The 21,717-nt window shown below is 39.4% G+C and overlaps 1 protein-coding gene across 10 annotated transcripts in view; it reads left to right on the top strand.

Annotated features, from left to right (window-relative positions):
* The window catches only part of CORIN (corin, serine peptidase), a 228,166-nt gene that overhangs the window by 126,847 nt on the left and 79,602 nt on the right, over window positions 1-21,717 (top strand). For all 10 annotated transcript variants that reach the window (XM_034671855.1, XM_034671857.1, XM_034671858.1 and 7 more), the window contains one exon: window positions 20,097-20,210. In XM_034671855.1, the coding sequence (XP_034527746.1) occupies window positions 20,097-20,210 (114 nt within the window). The remainder of the gene's footprint in view (window positions 1-20,096; window positions 20,211-21,717) is intronic.

Genomic DNA, 21,717 nt, shown 5'->3' on the forward strand with positions numbered 1-21,717 from the left:
CTCTAAAATGTAAATGAATCTTGTATCAGGCTTTGGTGCTACCAAGTGCTATCTGTGCTTTTGTAGCTCTCAGCTACATGTGCTTCTGACTTTCCAAGTAGCCAAGAGCTGAGTGAAGAAACAGAGAAAGCCCGAGGAGAACTTGGCCTTGACTCTTTGACTCTTCTCTCTATCTCATTCATCATTAGTAACCCAAATCTTTTAAAATTGCAAAAGAGCTGCATGTGTGAGGGCAAAGAAAGAGCTATGGGACTGAATGCTGTTCTGTAGCAGGCATAGAAAAGCCCCCATCCTTGGCCCCTCTGATCCCATTTGACCTTTGATTCTCTAGTTCCTTTACCCAGGTATGTCCTTGTTGGACCCACAATCTTTAGATTCCATTCTTTCCTATTTTTCATACTAGTTTTCCGATATCTTTTAAAGAAAGATAAATAAAAAAGATAAATATACAAAGTGCTATTGCCAAAGCTATTAATCAATGCTATTGCCTTTATCGTTCATGGTCTCTGTAAGGCCTTATGATTTCTGCCATGTCTAGCACAGCACCTTCTGCACACAGCCTCTGGAATTCTTGGTGGTCGAATATATGAGGAGTCCCCAGGAATTGCCTTTTAATTGCGGACTTTTGGCTTAAGTAAAATGAGTAAAATCCAAACTGAGGAATTTCAGCTGGGAAATATTTTAGGCAGAGAGACCTCCCAGGAACCCTTCAAATCAAGCCAATTTTTATAAAAGTATTTGACCTCATTTTTCTGTCTGCTTGTAGTAAACAGCCCTGGAATGGCTGTCCCAAAATTTTCTTAGGAGGGTAATGGCTGAATACAGTTGGCAGTTTTCTTAAGAGTTCTTAGAGCAGAGAAGTTTGGAGCTTATGATACTAACATTTCAGAGGTACCCTTCTATAATTGTGGAGTTTCACTTCAATCTGGGCGCCAGGGCAAGACGTTCTAGCAGGCATTTATAACGAGATTATCTCGTAATGAGATCACCTGCTGAAAAACCCATTTCAACTCTGTAAAAAAGCACATTATGTACAAAATACAATTCTAAAAGTGTATAAAAAGCCACTCGAAAGGGAACTGGCTGAGGAAAAACTGGATTTCTAGAATTATTGGTGGTTATGAGAATGGAAAGCCAATTCTGAAGTGAACGCACAAAGCGCGTGTTAGTGGTATTAGCGGTCCATAACGCGTTGCTCTGTGAGGATGCGCATTTTGGCATCTGCAATTAAAATGCAAAATGACTTTAAAAGGTGACTTGATTTTAACATAAAAATACTGCAAACACATAAAATACAATTGTTTTCAGATACTGAAAGGCGCACCTGGGCACCTCTTGCAAGAGCATGGTAGGCTGTGTGCTTGGATTTATGGTGTGGTCTCCCTCTGGTGGTCGGTGTTAGGAAAGGTGCTGGTTTGAAAGTGGTCCATGAATCTCTTCCCTTTGGTCTTTTGCTGCCACTTAAATCTGGACAGCATCTCAGAATTCTTTTATTCTGTTCCATTAAATACAGATCAACCTATGTATTTTGTATTTTGACCATTTCAACAATATGGGAAACTTTCTTATTTTAACAAATTTAGTCGGTCTGCAGCCTTCCCCCAATGGCCATGTCAAAATTGGTTTTACTGTTAGGAAACCCAACCTGTTGTTTTTCTATCTGTTTTTTTTTCTATCTCTTTCTATCTCTGTTTTTTTCTATCTGTTTTTTTCTATCTCTGTGGCCTGTTGTTGGCATATTTTGGCTGGAATGTGTCTCTTAATTTGGCTGTGATATTTTCCATCTTCTTTAGAAAGGCTCTGAGTTGAATGCAAAGTTTCCTTAGCCCACCTACATGCCCATCACTCTTCCAGGACCCATGGCACAGCAGGAAACAAAATAGATAAAAACTACTGCCCTTATAAAGTTTCTGTTCTATGACACATATCGATATGGTTTACAAAGCTATACATTCTCTAAAGACCGATTTTTGACTCCACACGTGAAACTTTTGTATAGCTAAAGAGACTATGAATTTAAAAGACAAATAAATGATAATCTGGGAGAAAATAATTGCAACAAAAGGAGGCTCCAATAAAAAAAACACGGAAGAAAACCAATAGAAAAATGTGCAGAAGATGTAAGCAGGCATTGATTGTGAGGGACTTTTCATTTCTCTGAAGAAATAATTGGCAGAAGTGGGATTCATGATTTCAAATTTACCTGGTTAAAGACACCAGCAGGGGTGCCCTTTAGAAAAGTCTCCCAGCTGGAATTCCCTTGTGTCTTTACAACCTCGCAGGTAGCGAGGGTCTCAGGCAGAATTCCCCGCTGCACCGCCTGGGGTCTGTGCGCTGAGTACGCCTGCCATCTTGTGATCGGTCTTGGAAACTGCACCCTTTTGGCAAGTGGGAGAAAATAGACCTTCTCCCGGAGGATTCACCCCCTTGCTGAGCTCTGTCCCCCTACCCATCTACCATGAGCCGACCCCCATGCCATCAAGTTTCCCAGGATTAATTTAAGCACACTAGATTGATCAGAATATTTCTAGATGAGACTACACCACTGCTCAGATTGCAGCTTTGAGAGTTTATCAAGATATGGGCATAGTTTTTGACTCTTCATTATCTGCCCAGATGTCTTTCCTCCTCTCAGGGATAAAGCAGACCTTTCCCTCTGACTCAGGGCTGAGTTAATGCCGGATTATTTGCCATCCATTTCTAGTCCCCGCATGTCTTTCCTGAAACTTCAGCCTCACTCAACTTCTCACGTCTTCTTACTTTGGCTCATTCTGGCCCCCCCCCCCATTGGATTACTCTATATTGTTCACAGGGACATTACTCCTGTTTACCAGTACAAAGAAACATGTGAATACTGTGAAAATTTTAGAAAAAATTTTAGCCGGGTTTTTTCCCCCTCCCTCTGAGCCCTTGGGTGTTGTGTACCCAGTCTTCTAGTCTCAGCAAGTTGGCAGCTATAACCCTGGAATGCAAGTTAATTAAATTGTGCTTATATTTAGTTTTAGGCAAGGTTGATTTTCTTTTCCACTTTAGGTTTAGTCTGTGTGGCTTTGTTATATACAATCTTGGTAACTAGGGATACTCCGAGAAATTTTATGTGTTTGTGCTGTGAAAGGCATGCAGTGGTAGAAGAGGAAGCATGGGAGAGAGAACTCAGGGACCTCGGTGTTCCACCAGTATGTAAATCATTTTACAGAACACAAATGACTTAACAGTAAAAGTCAACTCTCCTGGAGCAATTGACTTCCTTTTCTGTCTCTGAGCCAAAGAAAAGGTAGGAATTCTGTCCCTAGATGCTGTTACATTGGTTCCTGTGTGTGTTGATCTCTTCAGAACCAGGCTCTTTTCCAGTCACCTTGGTTGTTACAAAGAATCCAAATGCCCTCAACTTCCAGGTCTAAGTAAGTGGTGCTGTAGCCATAAAGTTGGGGGAAGGGACTCTCTAGTTATTTGCAGGTTAACCCTTTAAGCACAAGGCATGTTTCAATACTTTGTGATGACCAACTTTCAGAAGTGAATTACACATTTCCCAGCCTTCGTAAATAAAACATATGGGGCGTTGCCCAACTCAGTGCCAGGCGCTTTATATCCATTACTGATCAGTATGCTCTAAGGCAATACCAAAGCAGGTAGGCTTCAGATAAGGAAACTGAAGCTCAGACAGCTTAAATAACTTGCCCAAACCAGCACAAATAGCTTATTTTAAATCCAAGTTCATACTTTTTTCTCCAAGATTACTTTTATTTTCATATCTCAGAATCATTATTGTGGATAATTACTTTTCTGGTCTGTAGATCTAGTCACTATCCATATGGATATTAGAGTAAGTATGTATGAATTAATTTCCTCAGCATTATTTTCTTCTAATCATGATACCATTTAGGATTGAAGTTTCCTGATGATTTAGGGGTGGTTTAAGCTTGAAGGGTCAGGTAACTGGATATAACTAGGCTTTCCTACCCCTGCCTTGACCCAAGCAATGGAATACGTGTGCTGTCCCGAGGGGCTGCTGTGTGAGGGCAAGTAAGTGGGGTTTGCTGCCATAAGTTAAGAGGGCAGAGATGAGAGAAGGTTTGGAGCAGAGCTCTAACCCAGGGCTTCAGAATCTCAGCATCCAGCTACTGGCTAGCGGATGTGCAAGATAGGTGAGATCCTACAGTATCCTGAAGATCAGTGAATTTTAAAGATGATAATGCTTTGGGATACTAAGTTACAATAATTAACAATAGGGAGTAGGTGGGAGGGTGATACAAAACAACCTTCCTAGGATTTGAAGTAAATTTTTAGATGTTAGAATAGAACTGTAATCTGGTCTTGGAAGGTGTTCTCTAAAAGTTCTTTTTATAGTAAATTATAAATATATATATTTATTCCATTGCTGGGTCTCTGGCCACATCCATCACGGACAGTTTATTCCAGCTTTTAGACTGTCAATATATAAAATGAACTAAAATAAAAGAAACTAGGATTAAAAATAATTTTGGTTTTGGGGCGCCTGGGTGGCACAGCGGTTAAGCGTCTGCCTTCGGCTCAGGGCGTGATCCCAGCATTATGGGATCGAGCCCCACATCAGGCTCCTCCGCTATGAGCCTGCTTCTTCCTCTCCCACTCCCCTGCTTGTGTTCCCTCTCTCTCTGGCTGTCTCTATCTCTGTCGAATAAATAAATAAAATCTTTAAAAAAATAATAATAATTTTTGTTTGGGTTGAAAATGAAATCCATGAACTCCTGTAAAATGAAATCAGTCCAATTTGTTATAGGCCAACAAATAAGAAAAATAACGTGGAATAGCTCTTCAAACTGATTTTTGTTTGTTTATCTTTCTCCTGAGTCTTTCCATAGGTGTTGTGACTGAGTTTCACATTGAATAAAGGTCTGGAAAAATGCTAGTATGTATAATTTTTCAGATACTACTATATGCATGCAAGAGATTTTCATTTTCTTTGCAAATAATATGTATCTCTTTTACTTCTCTTAGATTTATATGCATACATCTTATTCTTTTATTTAAAAAATCCAACATCCTACTTTGTTTGGAATTTGTCAAAGGTAATATACATATTGTTCCATCATTATCATTTCATGATTCATAATCAATATTTGCAAAATATCATTTGAGACAGCCTTACATTTGGACAAAATCTCAAAAAAATTTTAAAGTACTATTAAATGATAATTACTTGTTTAGAAAATAAAGTGTTGATTTCTTAAAGCAAATTTAGAAAGTAAACCCCCCCCCCCAAGGAAATGTTTGAGTAATTACCTCTGAATGTAGAAATCTCTACCTGCCTTGTTAAGAGGGTAGACTGTAGACATAGTGTTTCTAAACTGTCTGTGTTCTTTCGGAAGTTGAAGCTGTGTTATTGCCTTTAATGTGCGGGAGATGATAAATAACGTAATCGTGATAGGCTTCTTACTTTCCAGTGGTTTTTGACAACACTGTTTCAGAGTTCTATTTGGGATTTTAGACACTAAAACTTGAGGTAGTAGACTAGTATATCCTTTCAATTTGACAACTCCTGTTTGGAAGTTTTTCCCTCCTCCTTCCCTTCCTTCTTTCTGAAATGTTGAATGAATAAGTGTGTGTGTGTATACACACAAGTTGTGTTTAGACTTCTGCTTGGCAGTCTGTTTCTGGCAGTCTCTGATCGTAAAGCTAACATCCTGCTTTTTATTCTGCTCTTTCTTACTTTCTCCTCTAATTAGTTTTAAAATCCTCGGAGCAGGATTTTGTCTGCCTCTCTTTCATACTGTGATTTTACTTGAGATGTTGAATGATGATATGGAACTGCTTTCCAAACTCTGTTCACGTTCTCTCTCCTGCCAGAGTGCCACCAGTTACAGACCTATTTTTGTTTCCTTCTAATGATTTTTAGATAATTTCACAATGACTGATTTTTCTATAGAGTGATAGGTCCTCTATCATGCTGTCAGAGAAGCAAGACATATACTTAGTTCTTACTTTCAGGACTTTNTGTTATATACAATCTTGGTAACTAGGGATACTCCGAGAAATTTTATGTGTTTGTGCTGTGAAAGGCATGCAGTGGTAGAAGAGGAAGCATGGGAGAGAGAACTCAGGGACCTCGGTGTTCCACCAGTATGTAAATCATTTTACAGAACACAAATGACTTAACAGTAAAAGTCAACTCTCCTGGAGCAATTGACTTCCTTTTCTGTCTCTGAGCCAAAGAAAAGGTAGGAATTCTGTCCCTAGATGCTGTTACATTGGTTCCTGTGCGTGTTGATCTCTTCAGAACCAGGCTCTTTTCCAGTCACCTTGGTTGTTACAAAGAATCCAAATGCCCTCAACTTCCAGGTCTAAGTAAGTGGTGCTGTAGCCATAAAGTTGGGGGAAGGGACTCTCTAGTTATTTGCAGGTTAACCCTTTAAGCACAAGGCATGTTTCAATACTTTGTGATGACCAACTTTCAGAAGTGAATTACACATTTCCCAGCCTTCGTAAATAAAACATATGGGGCGTTGCCCAACTCAGTGCCAGGCGCTTTATATCCATTACTGATCAGTATGCTCTAAGGCAATACCAAAGCAGGTAGGCTTCAGATAAGGAAACTGAAGCTCAGACAGCTTAAATAACTTGCCCAAACCAGCACAAATAGCTTATTTTAAATCCAAGTTCATACTTTTTTCTCCAAGATTACTTTTATTTTCATATCTCAGAATCATTATTGTGGATAATTACTTTTCTGGTCTGTAGATCTAGTCACTATCCATATGGATATTAGAGTAAGTATGTATGAATTAATTTCCTCAGCATTATTTTCTTCTAATCATGATACCATTTAGGATTGAAGTTTCCTGATGATTTAGGGGTGGTTTAAGCTTGAAGGGTCAGGTAACTGGATATAACTAGGCTTTCCTACCCCTGCCTTGACCCAAGCAATGGAATACGTGTGCTGTCCCGAGGGGCTGCTGTGTGAGGGCAAGTAAGTGGGGTTTGCTGCCATAAGTTAAGAGGGCAGAGATGAGAGAAGGTTTGGAGCAGAGCTCTAACCCAGGGCTTCAGAATCTCAGCATCCAGCTACTGGCTAGCGGATGTGCAAGATAGGTGAGATCCTACAGTATCCTGAAGATCAGTGAATTTTAAAGATGATAATGCTTTGGGATACTAAGTTACAATAATTAACAATAGGGAGTAGGTGGGAGGGTGATACAAAACAACCTTCCTAGGATTTGAAGTAAATTTTTAGATGTTAGAATAGAACTGTAATCTGGTCTTGGAAGGTGTTCTCTCAAAGTTCTTTTTATAGTAAATTATAAATATATATATTTATTCCATTGCTGGGTCTCTGGCCACATCCATCACGGACAGTTTATTCCAGCTTTTAGACTGTCAATATATAAAATGAACTAAAATAAAAGAAACTAGGATTAAAAATAATTTTGGTTTTGGGGCGCCTGGGTGGCACAGCGGTTAAGCGTCTGCCTTCGGCTCAGGGCGTGATCCCAGCATTATGGGATCGAGCCCCACATCAGGCTCTTCCGCTATGAGCCTGCTTCTTCCTCTCCCACTCCCCTGCTTGTGTTCCCTCTCTCTCTGGCTGTCTCTATCTCTGTCGAATAAATAAATAAAATCTTTAAAAAAATAATAATAATTTTTGTTTGGGTTGAAAATGAAATCCATGAACTCCTGTAAAATGAAATCAGTCCAATTTGTTATAGGCCAACAAATAAGAAAAATAACGTGGAATAGCTCTTCAAACTGATTTTTGTTTGTTTATCTTTCTCCTGAGTCTTTCCATAGGTGTTGTGACTGAGTTTCACATTGAATAAAGGTCTGGAAAAATGCTAGTATGTATAATTTTTCAGATACTACTATATGCATGCAAGAGATTTTCATTTTCTTTGCAAATAATATGTATCTCTTTTACTTCTCTTAGATTTATATGCATACATCTTATTCTTTTATTTAAAAAATCCAACATCCTACTTTGTTTGGAATTTGTCAAAGGTAATATACATATTGTTCCATCATTATCATTTCATGATTCATAATCAATATTTGCAAAATATCATTTGAGACAGCCTTACATTTGGACAAAATCTCAAAAAAATTTTAAAGTACTATTAAATGATAATTACTTGTTTAGAAAATAAAGTGTTGATTTCTTAAAGCAAATTTAGAAAGTAAACCCCCCCCCCCAGGAAATGTTTGAGTAATTACCTCTGAATGTAGAAATCTCTACCTGCCTTGTTAAGAGGGTAGACTGTAGACATAGTGTTTCTAAACTGTCTGTGTTCTTTCGGAAGTTGAAGCTGTGTTATTGCCTTTAATGTGCGGGAGATGATAAATAACGTAATCGTGATAGGCTTCTTACTTTCCAGTGGTTTTTGACAACACTGTTTCAGAGTTCTATTTGGGATTTTAGACACTAAAACTTGAGGTAGTAGACTAGTATATCCTTTCAATTTGACAACTCCTGTTTGGAAGTTTTTCCCTCCTCCTTCCCTTCCTTCTTTCTGAAATGTTGAATGAATAAGTGTGTGTGTGTATACACACAAGTTGTGTTTAGACTTCTGCTTGGCAGTCTGTTTCTGGCAGTCTCTGATCGTAAAGCTAACATCCTGCTTTTTATTCTGCTCTTTCTTACTTTCTCCTCTAATTAGTTTTAAAATCCTCGGAGCAGGATTTTGTCTGCCTCTCTTTCATACTGTGATTTTACTTGAGATGTTGAATGATGATATGGAACTGCTTTCCAAACTCTGTTCACGTTCTCTCTCCTGCCAGAGTGCCACCAGTTACAGACCTATTTTTGTTTCCTTCTAATGATTTTTAGATAATTTCACAATGACTGATTTTTCTATAGAGTGATAGGTCCTCTATCATGCTGTCAGAGAAGCAAGACATATACTTAGTTCTTACTTTCAGGACTTTAAGCTGAAGGCCAGATGGCAAAGTTTCCATTGAATCAAAGTATAGCTTTATTTCAGCAGGAAAAAAAAAAAAGAGTCAAGGAGTAACTTAATCTTGAGGACATTTAATTGGGGGAGTTGTTTCGGATTTTCTTTGGACCTCTCTTTGACAGAGATAGTTTCTCACTAATTGCAACATGTTATCTATCAGGCACTGAAGGGCCTGGAGTTGTACATGTGGGAACTGGTTTTACCTGGTCTTTGCAGCAAGTGTATGGGCACCACAGATGATAAAAGAGGAAGTCACTGTGGTATTTCTAGTTTTAGAATATCTAAGTCAAGAACTCTTTAAGTGCATTTATTCAACTGGCGTTTACTAACTACTCACCATATACTGTTCTGGAACAAAGATCTGAATGGTGAAAGGTGCTAATAGAGAGTCCTTTGGTCCCTCGGTAATGAAAGAAAAATCTGCCTAATAGAGCAATCTACTAGGAAAACAAAAAGGATGTGTGTTATCATTTCTGCATTTTCAGAAGAAAGAGACAGCATTGAGGAGGGAAGGGTTGAGCAGAGATCATGTGGCATGACCCAGAGTGGGATGGCATGGTGGGAAGATGTTTGGAGGGGTAGATAGAGGTGGAGGCAGGGGATGTAAGAGACATTACCCAAGGCTTGGAGTGGGAGGTGTGTGTGCTGAGTTCTGCCATGTCCCTCATGGAGCGGGGACTGGTGCTTACTTGCTTAGGGGAAGAGGCAGGCTCTCAGAGGGAAATGGCAGTGTGGGGCAGCCAGGAAAGCTGGACATTGGGAACCCTGACCCTGATCCCTAGTATGGATCAGACATAACGGAGTTCTCTGTCTAGGGTAAACCCCAAGCAGGGGCTTAGAACCATGCGCCCGTCAGCAATTCTCCAAGGAACTGAAAGCTAGAGCCCTTTCCTCTGCTCTTCCAGGTACCAAGTCAGCCCCTTGGATCCTTGCACTACCCTAAAGAGGCTGAAACTCCTATCACCTTTTTGAGTGGGGAAGTGTGAATTAATCTGATATAGAAAAGTAAAAGTAAAGTAAAGTGATGTGGATTTCTTGCCCCGCAGGGTGATGGAGTTAGAACCACGCCCGCTACGCCTTTGGCGGGACCATTGTGAGCACACTTGAGCTTCCCGGTGCCACCTCTCGTTCTCACTTCCCACGTGTTATACCCTTCCTGAACTCCCCTACTCCCACCTCAAAAACTACCCATTCTTTCACGTCTAAATATAATGAGCTCAACAGCCTATAATTAAATTCAGAACTAAGTATTCATAGCCAAAAAAAAGAGAAAAGAATTAAAGTGTAATCTCTCTCAGACCTTAACTAAACATTTAAAATCTTCAGGGTGAAGGGTTTTCAAACTTGTTTTTGGCAGCAAAAACCCATTTTCAGTGGACTGAAATATGTAAAACAGACAAGAGTAGAACTCCCTGGCTGCAGTGGAGTAGGGGACTGAAGACACCCCTTGAACCCATGACATAGCCCTAAAACCCCTTTCCTTGGCATCCTCGGGTTCATCTGAAAACCACCATTTTATTTTATTTTACTTTATTTTTAAAGGTTTTATTTTAGAGAGAGAGAAAGAACGAGAGCGAGAAAGAGAGAGGGAGCGTGGGGGGAGGGGCAGAGGGAGAGAGAGAGGAGCAGAGTCCCAGCTGAGCAGGGAGCCCAATGCTGGACTTGATCCCAGGACCCCTGGATTGTGACCTGAGCCAAAGGCAGATGCTTAACCAACTGAGCCACGAAGGCACCCTGAAAGCCACCATTTTAACCTAAGGAATGAGTAATGTGGGTGTAGGTTTTGGGGAGAATGTTAGACACATCTCCACAAGCCAGTGGGAAGGTTATTTTAGGTAGAAGGGTCCTTTCGATGCGTTGTCCTACCATACAAGCAAATGCTACCAGAAGGCAGACTGTCTGCAGGTTTGAATGAGTATCCCACACTAATACGGGGGGATTTTAATGTTACATCAACACTTTATTTCCCTACCAATTAGAAGAATAAAATTGTAAGATGTTTATTGCCTTTGAACATCTCCCCCAAAAGGAATGATCATTTAGTTCTGTGAGGCACCTTATGCCCTGTCTTCCTTTATTTATTTAACAAATATTTAATTCTATTTTAGACTCAGGACCCAGCAGTGAGAAAAACTGAAACAGTGCTTTCTCTCAGGGAGCTTATATTCTAGAAGGGAGAGTTAGAGAGAGGCAATAAACAAATAAATAAATACCTTCTGCTGATATAAAGTACTGTGAATCATAAAGTCTTTTTTCAAGCAGTCTGTAGTTCTGGGGTCTCAAGCAACAGCACTATTATAGGTGATTAGCACGGTGCACCATGTTTAATAGATGCCTAGTAGAGGTTGAAGAGGGTAGAGAAGAGAATGAGAGGATTTCTCACCTTGGAAGATAAATACTTTTTCTGAGGAAGCCACATTTTAGTGATAGGATTAGACAGACAGATCTAAGACTGGCTTCATCTTTAGATTGTAACTATATTCCTCATGTTGGTGGGGTCTTCATCCCTGGCCTCCTGTATCGTCAGGAGTGATCATTATTTATTTGATCCAAGCCAACGCGTAGGCAGAACTCAGTACCACTCTGCCCCCCACAAAGAATGTGCTCACACCAAATCATTTAAAAATGCTTTTTTAAAAACCCCCACTTCCCTTGTTATCTACCACCTATTTATTTGTTCTCTTCTGCAGCAAAAAAAAAAAAAAAAAGGTGTCCTTCCTTTCTGCACTGCTTCCTCTCCTCTTATTCTCTCTTCCACATACTGCAGGCAGACTTTTGGCCTCCTCACTCCATTGAAACCACTCGTATCAGAGTCCCCGCTGACTTCACATTGCCAAAATCTCATCCAGGCACACTGGCATTCAATTGCGATGCTGACAACTCACATATTTATATATCTAGTCTTATCTTCTTTCCCAGACTTTGAACTTATCTATCCAGCTGTCTATGCAACATCTCTACTTGGGTGTCTATTGTGTGTGTCAGATGCAACGTATCCAAAAGGCAACTCCTGATTTTCCCCCCACGGTCTTGCTCCTCCAGTTGGCTTCTCCACTTCAGGAGATGGCAATTCCAATCATCTGGCTGGCTGGAAACTTAAAGTCCTCATTGGCTCTTGTCTTTCCCTCACTGCTCTCATTGAATGGGCCAGGCTCTAACGGCTCTACTTTGAAAATACAGCCAGCATCCAACCATGTCTTGGCACCTTTACCGCTGCTCCCTCCAAGCCGCCATCACTCTCTCTGGATAACTTCACTAGGTTCCTAACACTAGTTCCTACTGCTTTCTTTGCCTCTCTAGAGTACTTTCAACACAACAGGAAAAGATCCTTGGAAACATAAGTCAGATCATGCCACTTTTTACTGAAACCTTGTAATGACTTTACTTTTATCTAAGTTACAAAGTCTTTGCAAAGCCCCAGGTAGTTGACTCCTCCCTTCCACTCTGCTTCATCTCTTGCTATATTCTCCCCCACTTGCTCTACTGTGGCCACACAGGTTTCTTTGCTGTTCCCCCACACCCCCACCAGGCATGCTCCTGCCGGCGACTTTTTGCACTGTGACTTCCCGCTGCTGAAATCTTCCCCTGAGAGTTGGTTAACTCCCTCGCCTCTTTCAAGTTATTGCTTAAATGTCAACTTTCAATGAGGCTTGTCCCTGGCACCCTAATTAATATTGGGACCTGTCCTACACCACCCCCACATAATCTGTTGACTCTTTTAAAAATAACATTTATTACCTCATTATTTATTATAAGAAATAACTTTTTATTTATTTTGTTTGTTGGTATTGGTCTCCCAAGAATACAATCTCCACACAACAAGGGATCTATTCTGTGCTCAACGATGTGTCCCAAGCTCCTGGAAGGGGGCCACATTGGCTAAATAAGTGAGTTAAAGAATTAGAGAGCAACATAAGCTTTGCTAATTCCACATGGCAGGTGAAGGAAGAAATACACCTCCCATTCTTCAGAAAACAACTTGAAATATCCCATTATATTTCCATTTTATAAAGGGTGTTTTCTGTACTGTGCTTCTCAGGGAGACTCAACCAACCTCTTATTATTATTTTTTTAATCTCTCCCCCAAGACAGTGCCCAGCATCACTGACTCCTCACTCTCCCCATGGGGTTCCTTTACCCCTTCATACAGAGTTCTCTGATACCCATGCATACCTACCCCAAACATCTTAATGTTCAACAAAAGGAAAGTTGTTCTAGTGAGTATGGCTTGGAAAGCAGGGTGAGACGAAGTTTGCTTACTTGAGCATATTCGTGGATTTTCTTTCTCCTTTCTCATATCTTATCTTTCACCTCAATCCTCTTACCAGCCCAAAGTTACAGTGCTCTCCCCAAGAGGAATTCTTGTATCAGCTGCTATGAAAGATTATACTTATGCTTTCTCATATAGTCAAATAGTCTTGTAAAAGGAAAGAGCAATACTGGTTGACGGTAACTGGATTTCAAGCAGCCTGTAGAATGAAGGGCTAACAGGCTCTTAGTATAGGCTCAGGAGATAACAGTCTATGCCAGGACAGCTTTCTCTTCAGAGGTAGGATTGACCTGAGCTCCAGACTGTATACAAAGGCTCAAAGACTGGGTGAATGAGGACATTATACAGGCAGTGATTGGTAGGTAATTTCTGAATGGGACTCCAAAAATTAACAATCAGGGTATTGAGAGCATTTGCCAATATAAATGCTTCCCATAACACACAGGCAGAGAGAACAGAGAGGGCTGGAAGTAGTTGTAGAAAATCTAAAGGTCATTTCAGGATATGGATGTTATTTCCACAACCTGTTATCTACCAGAGACCAAAATACTGCAAAGAGCTGTTCATCCTCATTGGTATATATTCTTCAGAATCCAGAGACTTCTGAAGTCCAGGTGATTCAAAATTATTCCCATCGTCTGGAAATGTAAACTAGGGTCTTAGGCAAAATACCTTTGTACGCTGCTGTCGTTGCATTTATATTGATCAATTGCCACATGCGTAAATGGAAGTCAGCTTTGGTGGTGAAGTACCTTTACTTGGTAGAAGTATCTTTGTCAGATTACAATCAGTAGAATACATGCTACACAAAGGCAGGGAAATATTTTTGTTTTTTCACTGTTGTATCTCTAGAATAATGCCTAGCACATAGTAAACACCCAGTAACTATATGTTCAATTAACCAATCACTCTTCCATTGATCAATCTGTCATCTATTTAAAGTCCAACATGTATCTCTTAGAATTATAGATGATGTTAGTGGAAGTGGTATCAAGATTGTATAGCATGTCTTCTCCTCAAGAAATCTTCCTTTGTCACCTTAAGGGCTAAGTCAAAAGGCTGTTTGAATGAAGATGATTGTTACAAGAATGTAAAATTTATGATTGAAAAACCTCTACAGAAACTTGTTATGAGCTCTCTCAGGGTAGTCTCCAAAAAACCCAGAGGTGAGAGGCAATGTCATCTCATCTGGTCCAAATCACCTGAAAAATAAAGACAAACGTGAACTTTTACTTGAACCTGATGCCTTTGAACTGACCACAAATCAGACAACTACACAGCTGCCCTGGATAAGGAACAGGGCATGCGTGGAGGACTAGGGGTGAAGCTCAGACTTCATGATTCTGTGTCTGCGTGGCTCCATATATGGCTTTGGGCAATTGTTGTCTTAACCACATGGCACTCCAGTTTCTGTATTTGTAGATCATCATTTCCCCTAAGAAAGTTGTGATAGAATGCCTGCCTGTCTACTTTATGGGGGGCTCTTTGGAAATTCCAGATAACATATGTTTGAAGTACTTGGCTAGTCAAACAGTTTCACACAAAGAAAGTGGAAATTCTGAATACAAGTTAAGGAGACATCAAACAGAAAGTATACAAAAATTATCCTAAGTTTATAAAAATAATGTCAATTAATGAACCTAGGAACTTCTAAAGAAAGAATACGAATAAAGAAACAATTTACAATGTCCTAAAACCAAGGGCAGCCACACCTCCCACTGAGGAACCACAAAAAAGAAGTCAGTTTTGTGGAATCAGCCAAGACAGGGGGATATCAATAATCAGAACAATGCAAACAATGCTGTGTTTTAAATCTGATCCAGATTTGATATATCCATACACAAGAAATGACTTTACTGGAATAAAATATATGGGGTCTTAAAGATGAAGCCTAAATGTTAGGAGCTGTGTAATGTTGAACTTTCAGCTACATTTCTCAAGGAATCATCAGAGCCATAAGGTGGGGAATGCAATAATTCTTCTGAAGCATTGCAGCTGCTGAAATGCAGACAGATGGAATTTCTGCACTCTTTAATATAACACAGAAACAATCTCAACGATAGGATAAACACGCCTTGCAAATTTTCTCTCAATCCTAGAGAGAGGAAATTGTATAGACTGGCCAGTAAAATCTTAGTGTTTTGGATTCTCATTTTATATCTGGTTTCCTGCGTCCCTTTTAGAAGTCTGTATTTGTAGGTAATAGCAATGCAGTCCTGTGCTGAATCCTCTAAGGCTATTTGACATATAAATGTGTTTCATATTTTGGCAGTTGAAGTCCATAGGTGTCATTTGTACTGATACTGAAATGGGGGCATGTAATGGAAAACCAGACATTTGTTGTTGAGCTTATGCTGATTACACATGAAGTACCATCATAAGAAACTCAATTAAATCAATGAGTACTTAATGTTCAGCAAATCAAAATTCTGATTTCTTCGCTAGCATTGGAAAATAAATCTTTAATTGCATTTTTTCTTTGCTTTTTGGCAATATATGGTGTTTCATCGGGATTGAAGTGACTTCTCCCCATCATATATTAACTAAGAATCTCCCGAGTACCAGCCACTCTCCAAGGGCCCAGGAACAAGGGAAATGTGACAGACCTGGGCTTCAGTGCCTGGAGCATTCAGTCAGTACTTTTCCGTATTTCTAAATCTGAGTTAAAATATTCTGTATTTCTTGGTTCCCTTTAGTTAGCCGACAAAGTTCATTTCGTCAAGGAATATATCGTTCAGGGAGTGGTGACAGTGAGCAGGCAACTGACCACACAAGTGATCACACTATCTTTTGTGAGGGGACGGAGACAAGAGACATAGAAGTTTTCAAGAGTTGTATTTATTTGCTGTTACTCTGAACTGAGAACTCATGAAAAAATTAGCTTTTTTTTTTCTGAATAAAAAAGTAAAACATCATGAAAGCCAGTGACATGCCCAGCCCCAAGCTCTACCTCACGCCCCCGCCCTGCACTTCCCCACTCCCTTGCCGAAGCCAGCAGGTGCACACAGTCTGCATAGGGGATGCCCCTTAATCACCGGGCTCTGGTGTTGAGGAGGCATTCCTGGGTACCACAGAACTGTAACTAGTAGAGAGACAGTTCTTGGCAGACTAGATACATGCACCCCTATGTTTACTGCAGCATTATTTACAATAGCCAAGATATGGAAGCAACTGAAGTGTCCATCCATAGATGAATGGATACAAAAGATGTGGTTATATATATACAATTGAATATTACTCAGCCATAAAAAAGAATGAAGGCTTACTATTTGCAACAAAATGGATGGATCTAGAGAGTATAATGCTAAGTGAAATAAGTCAGACAGAGAAAGAGAAATACCATATGATTTCGTTCATTTGTGGAAATAAAGAAACAAAACAAATGAACAAAGAAAAAAAGAGACAACAAAAAAACCACTCTTAAATATGGGGAATAAATTGGTGGTTGCCAAAAGGGAAGCGGGTGGGAGGATGGGTGAAATAGATGAAGGAGATTAAGAGGACACTTATTGTGATGAGCACTGAGTAGTGTATAGAATTGTTGAATCACTAGAGTGTACCTGAAAGTAATATAATTAATTAACTGTATGTTAATTATACTGGAATTAAAAATAATTAATTAATTAAAAATGGATAGAAAATCTGAATAGACATTTTCCCAAAGACATACAGATGGCCAACAGGTACATGAAAAGATGCTCAACATCACTAATCATCAGGGAGATGTAAATCAAAAGCACAATGAGATACCACCTCACACCTGTCAGAATGGCTGTTATCAATGATAGTTTCTAGAGGGGAGGGTGGTTGGGTGTGAATGAAATGGGGGTGAATGGGGGTCAAGAGGTACAAACTTACAGTTATAAAGTAAGTCATGGGGAAGTAATGTACAGAATGGTGACTGTAGTCAATAATATTGCAGTGCATATCTGCAAGCTGCCAAGAGACTAAGTCTTAGGAGTTCTCATCACAAGGGAAAAAAAAATTTGTAATGATGATGGATGGTAACCAGACTTACTGAGATGATCATTTGGCTATACATACAAATACTGAATTATTATCCTGTATAATAACCTGAAACTAATATAATGTTATGTGTCAATTATATTTCAATTAAAAAGACACCATCATTATAAGAACATTTGTAAAATATGGAGTAAAATAAAATGAAGAAAATAAAAATTACTTTTAATCCTAATATAAGGGGTAATCACGGTAACCTTTGATACACTTCTTTCTAGGCCAGATTGTAGTTTCCTCTTTTGTATCAAATGGTGGTGTTTTTCCACTCAAATTACCTTGAACTTTGTCCCCAGACATCAAGTATTTTCTGCAGGATACTTTTCAATGGCTATAACAGTATTTATTACGAAAGTAACAAAATTTATTTAACCAACCCCCTACTGTTGCATGGTGGTTATTTTATCATTTCCTTATTATAAATCCTGATGGTATGAATATCCTTAAAAATAAAAACTTGAACTTATTAATAATGATTTCCTTTGTATGCAGTCCAAGAAATAAGATGCTTGGTTAAAGGTTAAAAGGTGCACTTTAAAGGCATTTGATGCACATTACCAAATATTTAACTATATCTTAACACCCATTTTATTTTGAAAAGGAACTGATTCCCCCCTACCTTTTTTAAAAGTAGGCTCCACACCTAGTCTGGAGCTCAAGGTGGGGCTTGAACTCATCACCCTGAGATCAAGACCTGAGCTGAGGTCAGGTGGAGCACTTCATCTACTGAGTCACGCAGGCACCCCTGATTTTTCCTTTTGTTAATGATTTTCCTTAAAAAAAATCTTTCTAGCGTTTTATCTTACCTATATTGTCAGCTGTAATTTTGAAACAATTGAATATTTGTCAAATTTTGATTTAAAAAAAAGAGCACCTCATGGAACACTACATCAAAAACTAAGGATGTACTGTATGGTGACTAACATAATAAAAAATTATTATTAAAAAAAGGAAATGGAGACCCTCCCCCCAAAATAAATAAATAAATAGCACCATTACACTAAAAGCNAATGATAGTTTCTAGAGGGGAGGGTGGTTGGGTGTGAATGAAATGGGGGTGAATGGGGGTCAAGAGGTACAAACTTACAGTTATAAAGTAAGTCATGGGGAAGTAATGTACAGAATGGTGACTGTAGTCAATAATATTGCAGTGCATATCTGCAAGCTGCCAAGAGACTTAGTCTTAGGAGTTCTCATCACAAGGGAAAAAAAAATTTGTAATGATGATGGATGGTAACCAGACTTACTGAGATGATCATTTGGCTATACATACAAATACTGAATTATTATCCTGTATAATAACCTGAAACTAATATAATGTTATGTGTCAATTATATTTCAATTAAAAAGACACCATCATTATAAGAACATTTGTAAAATATGGAGTAAAATAAAATGAAGAAAATAAAAATTACTTTTAATCCTAATACAAGGGGTAATCACGGTAACCTTTGATACACTTCTTTCTAGGCCAGATTGTAGTTTCCTCTTTTGTATCAAATGGTGGTGTTTTTCCACTCAAATTACCTTGAACTTTGTCCCCAGACATCAAGTATTTTCTGCAGGATACTTTTCAATGGCTATAACAGTATTTATTACTAAAGTAACAAAATTTATTTAACCAACCCCCTACTGTTGCATGGTGGTTATTTTATCATTTCCTTATTATAAATCCTGATGGTATGAATATCCTTAAAAATAAAAACTTGAACTTATTAATAATGATTTCCTTTGTATGCAGTCCAAGAAATAAGATGCTTGGTTAAAGGTTAAAAGGTGCACTTTAAAGGCATTTGATGCACATTACCAAATATTTAACTATATCTTAACACCCATTTTATTTTGAAAAGGAACTGATTCCCCCCTACCTTTTTTAAAAGTAGGCTCCACACCTAGTCTGGAGCTCAAGGTGGGGCTTGAACTCATCACCCTGAGATCAAGACCTGAGCTGAGGTCAGGTGGAGCACTTCATCTACTGAGTCACGCAGGCACCCCTGATTTTTCCTTTTGTTAATGATTTTCCTTAAAAAAAATCTTTCTAGCGTTTTATCTTACCTATATTGTCAGCTGTAATTTTGAAACAATTGAATATTTGTCAAATTTTGATTTAAAAAAAAAGAGCACCTCATGGAACACTACATCAAAAACTAAGGATGTACTGTATGGTGACTAACATAATAAAAAATTATTATTAAAAAAAGGAAATGGAGACCCTCCCCCCAAAATAAATAAATAAATAGCACCATTACACTAAAAGCAAAAAATATCAAAATGTAACTGTGTTAAAGAAAAAAAACGAAAAAATTATCAGCTAATGTTACTTCACATTCCTTATTCCAAAATAGACTCTCAAATTTTTAACTGGCATTTTTTTTTTAAGGCAAGTAAATATATTTCACTACGGGGCAGAGGGTCTCTAGGCTTGGTTCAAGCACACAATTGACTCTTTACTGTCACTTTTTCTGTGCAACATAGAGTAGCGTTTTAGAAGGAGAGAGGATTGTGGTGGCTTTTTTTTTATGTTTGTTTAACTAATAGCACTTTATTTTTAGATAATCTGTAGTTATTAAGTAAAAGACTCACATTCGGTATCCCCCCCACATAAGTTGCGCAATTGCGAAAGCTCCCCTCTTCTGCTCTGAGCATGGAAACCTCTCAGGCTGCAAGCCCCCTGGGGAGTTTTCTTTTGCTTTTCTCAAACACTTGTTTGTGTCCTTCCCAGGTAATTTCACAACTAACGTCCTAGAGGGCCCCAGAAAACTCGGTGAGGGTATTTGGAAACAAATCTTGAAGAGCAGGGAGGGTTTTCTTGCTGTTGTTTCTCCTGATTTTTAAAGGAAAAGGGCTAATTCTGACATGGTGTCCCTGCCCTTCTTTTCCAGCGCTCTGCGGAGGGGGCGACAGCTTTCTGTGCGCCAGCGGGCTGTGCGTGCCCGGGAAGCTGCAGTGCAACGGGCACAACGACTGCGACGACTGGAGCGACGAGGCGCATTGCAGTAGGCGCGGGGCCGGTGGGGGCGGGGCGCGGGGATGGAGGGGGGGCGTCCGGGGCAGGGGCCTGGAAACCGAAACCATTCCGCTCTCAGACCCTGACAACCGCCGGCGCTGGCGGAGACTACTGTTAGTTTGCCTTTCTGACGTGAGCAAACGTGGCTCAGCCAGTGTGTTTGCGCACCTTTCAAAGGCGCGATTCCGTTAGGAACTCAAGAGCCGGAGGTCGCAGTGGAAACGTGTTTTGCATCAAGTGGCTTAAAATTGGAGGCAGGCTTTTTATTTTGTTTGGGTGAGGCTTTTGTTTTTGTTTTGGAAGTTTAATGAGTCTAAAGGTCAGCTTTTTTTAAAATAATTTTTATTTTTTATATTAGTCACCATACAGTACATCCCGTTTTTGATGCAATGTTCCATGATTCATTATTTGCGTATAACACCCAGTGTACCATGCAATACGTGCCCTCCTTAATACCCCTTATCATATGGCTTCACTCATTTATGGAACAGAGGAAATAGGAAAATCGGTAGGGGAAGGAAGGGAAGAATGAATTGGGGGGGGGGTAAACAGAAGGGGGAATGAACCATGAGACACTGTGGACTCTGGGAAACAAAATAAAGGTCAGCTTTTTTAAAAAGGTCTTTTTCAACAGGTCAGTGTTTCACCCTCCTGATTCTTGACATTCCTGACACAGCAGATGCAAAGCCTCTCGCTTGTTTCTGCTTTCTCTAAACCCGGTGATAGCCCATGGTGCTAACTACTTTACATCCATGCATTGATAGACTCAGCCATAAATGTGTCGTCAATTTATTTACTATGGATTTGATTAGTTGTTTTGATTGAATTGTTTGGTGGTTTGTCTAATGCTGTCCTAATCTGCTTAGACTGCCATATAAAATACCACAGACCACATGGTTTAAACAGGGGAAATTAATTCTCCTACGGTTCTGAGGACGGAGAGTCTAAGGTCAAGGTCAACAAGGTTCAGTTTCTGGTGAGAGTTCTTTTCTTGGCTTGTAGGCAGTTTCTGTCTTCCTCTGGGCTCACTTGACCCCTTTGGAGGCAGAGAGGGAGGGAGAGAGGGCGAAGGAGAGGGTCTCCTCCTCTTCTTATAAGGTACTATTACATTAGGGCCCCACCTTTATGGCCTCATTTAACCCTTACAGTCTTGTCTCCAAATACAGTTATTTGGGAGTTAAGACTTCACCATACACATTTTGGGAGGACATAAACATTCTGTCCATAACATACATACACACACACACACACGTATATGCATATTGTATATAGCATATACTATATATATATTTTAGCTTTCAAGTTGTTTTGCACTTATGCAACAGATAAGAAGGAAAAATTAGCCTCAATAATACATCGCAGGGTTTGCCTCCAAAGCAGAGCCATGTGCAATTGTGTTCTAATTGCTTTTTAATGGTTTTATAATCAGCCAAAGTTACCATGGGAAAAGCTGTGTTTTACTCTGTGTGGGAGTTGCCAAGGGTGTATAAGAGCTC

Source organism: Ailuropoda melanoleuca, chromosome 11 (genome assembly GCF_002007445.2).
Source record: "Ailuropoda melanoleuca isolate Jingjing chromosome 11, ASM200744v2, whole genome shotgun sequence".
Taxonomy (NCBI): Eukaryota; Metazoa; Chordata; class Mammalia; order Carnivora; family Ursidae; genus Ailuropoda; species Ailuropoda melanoleuca.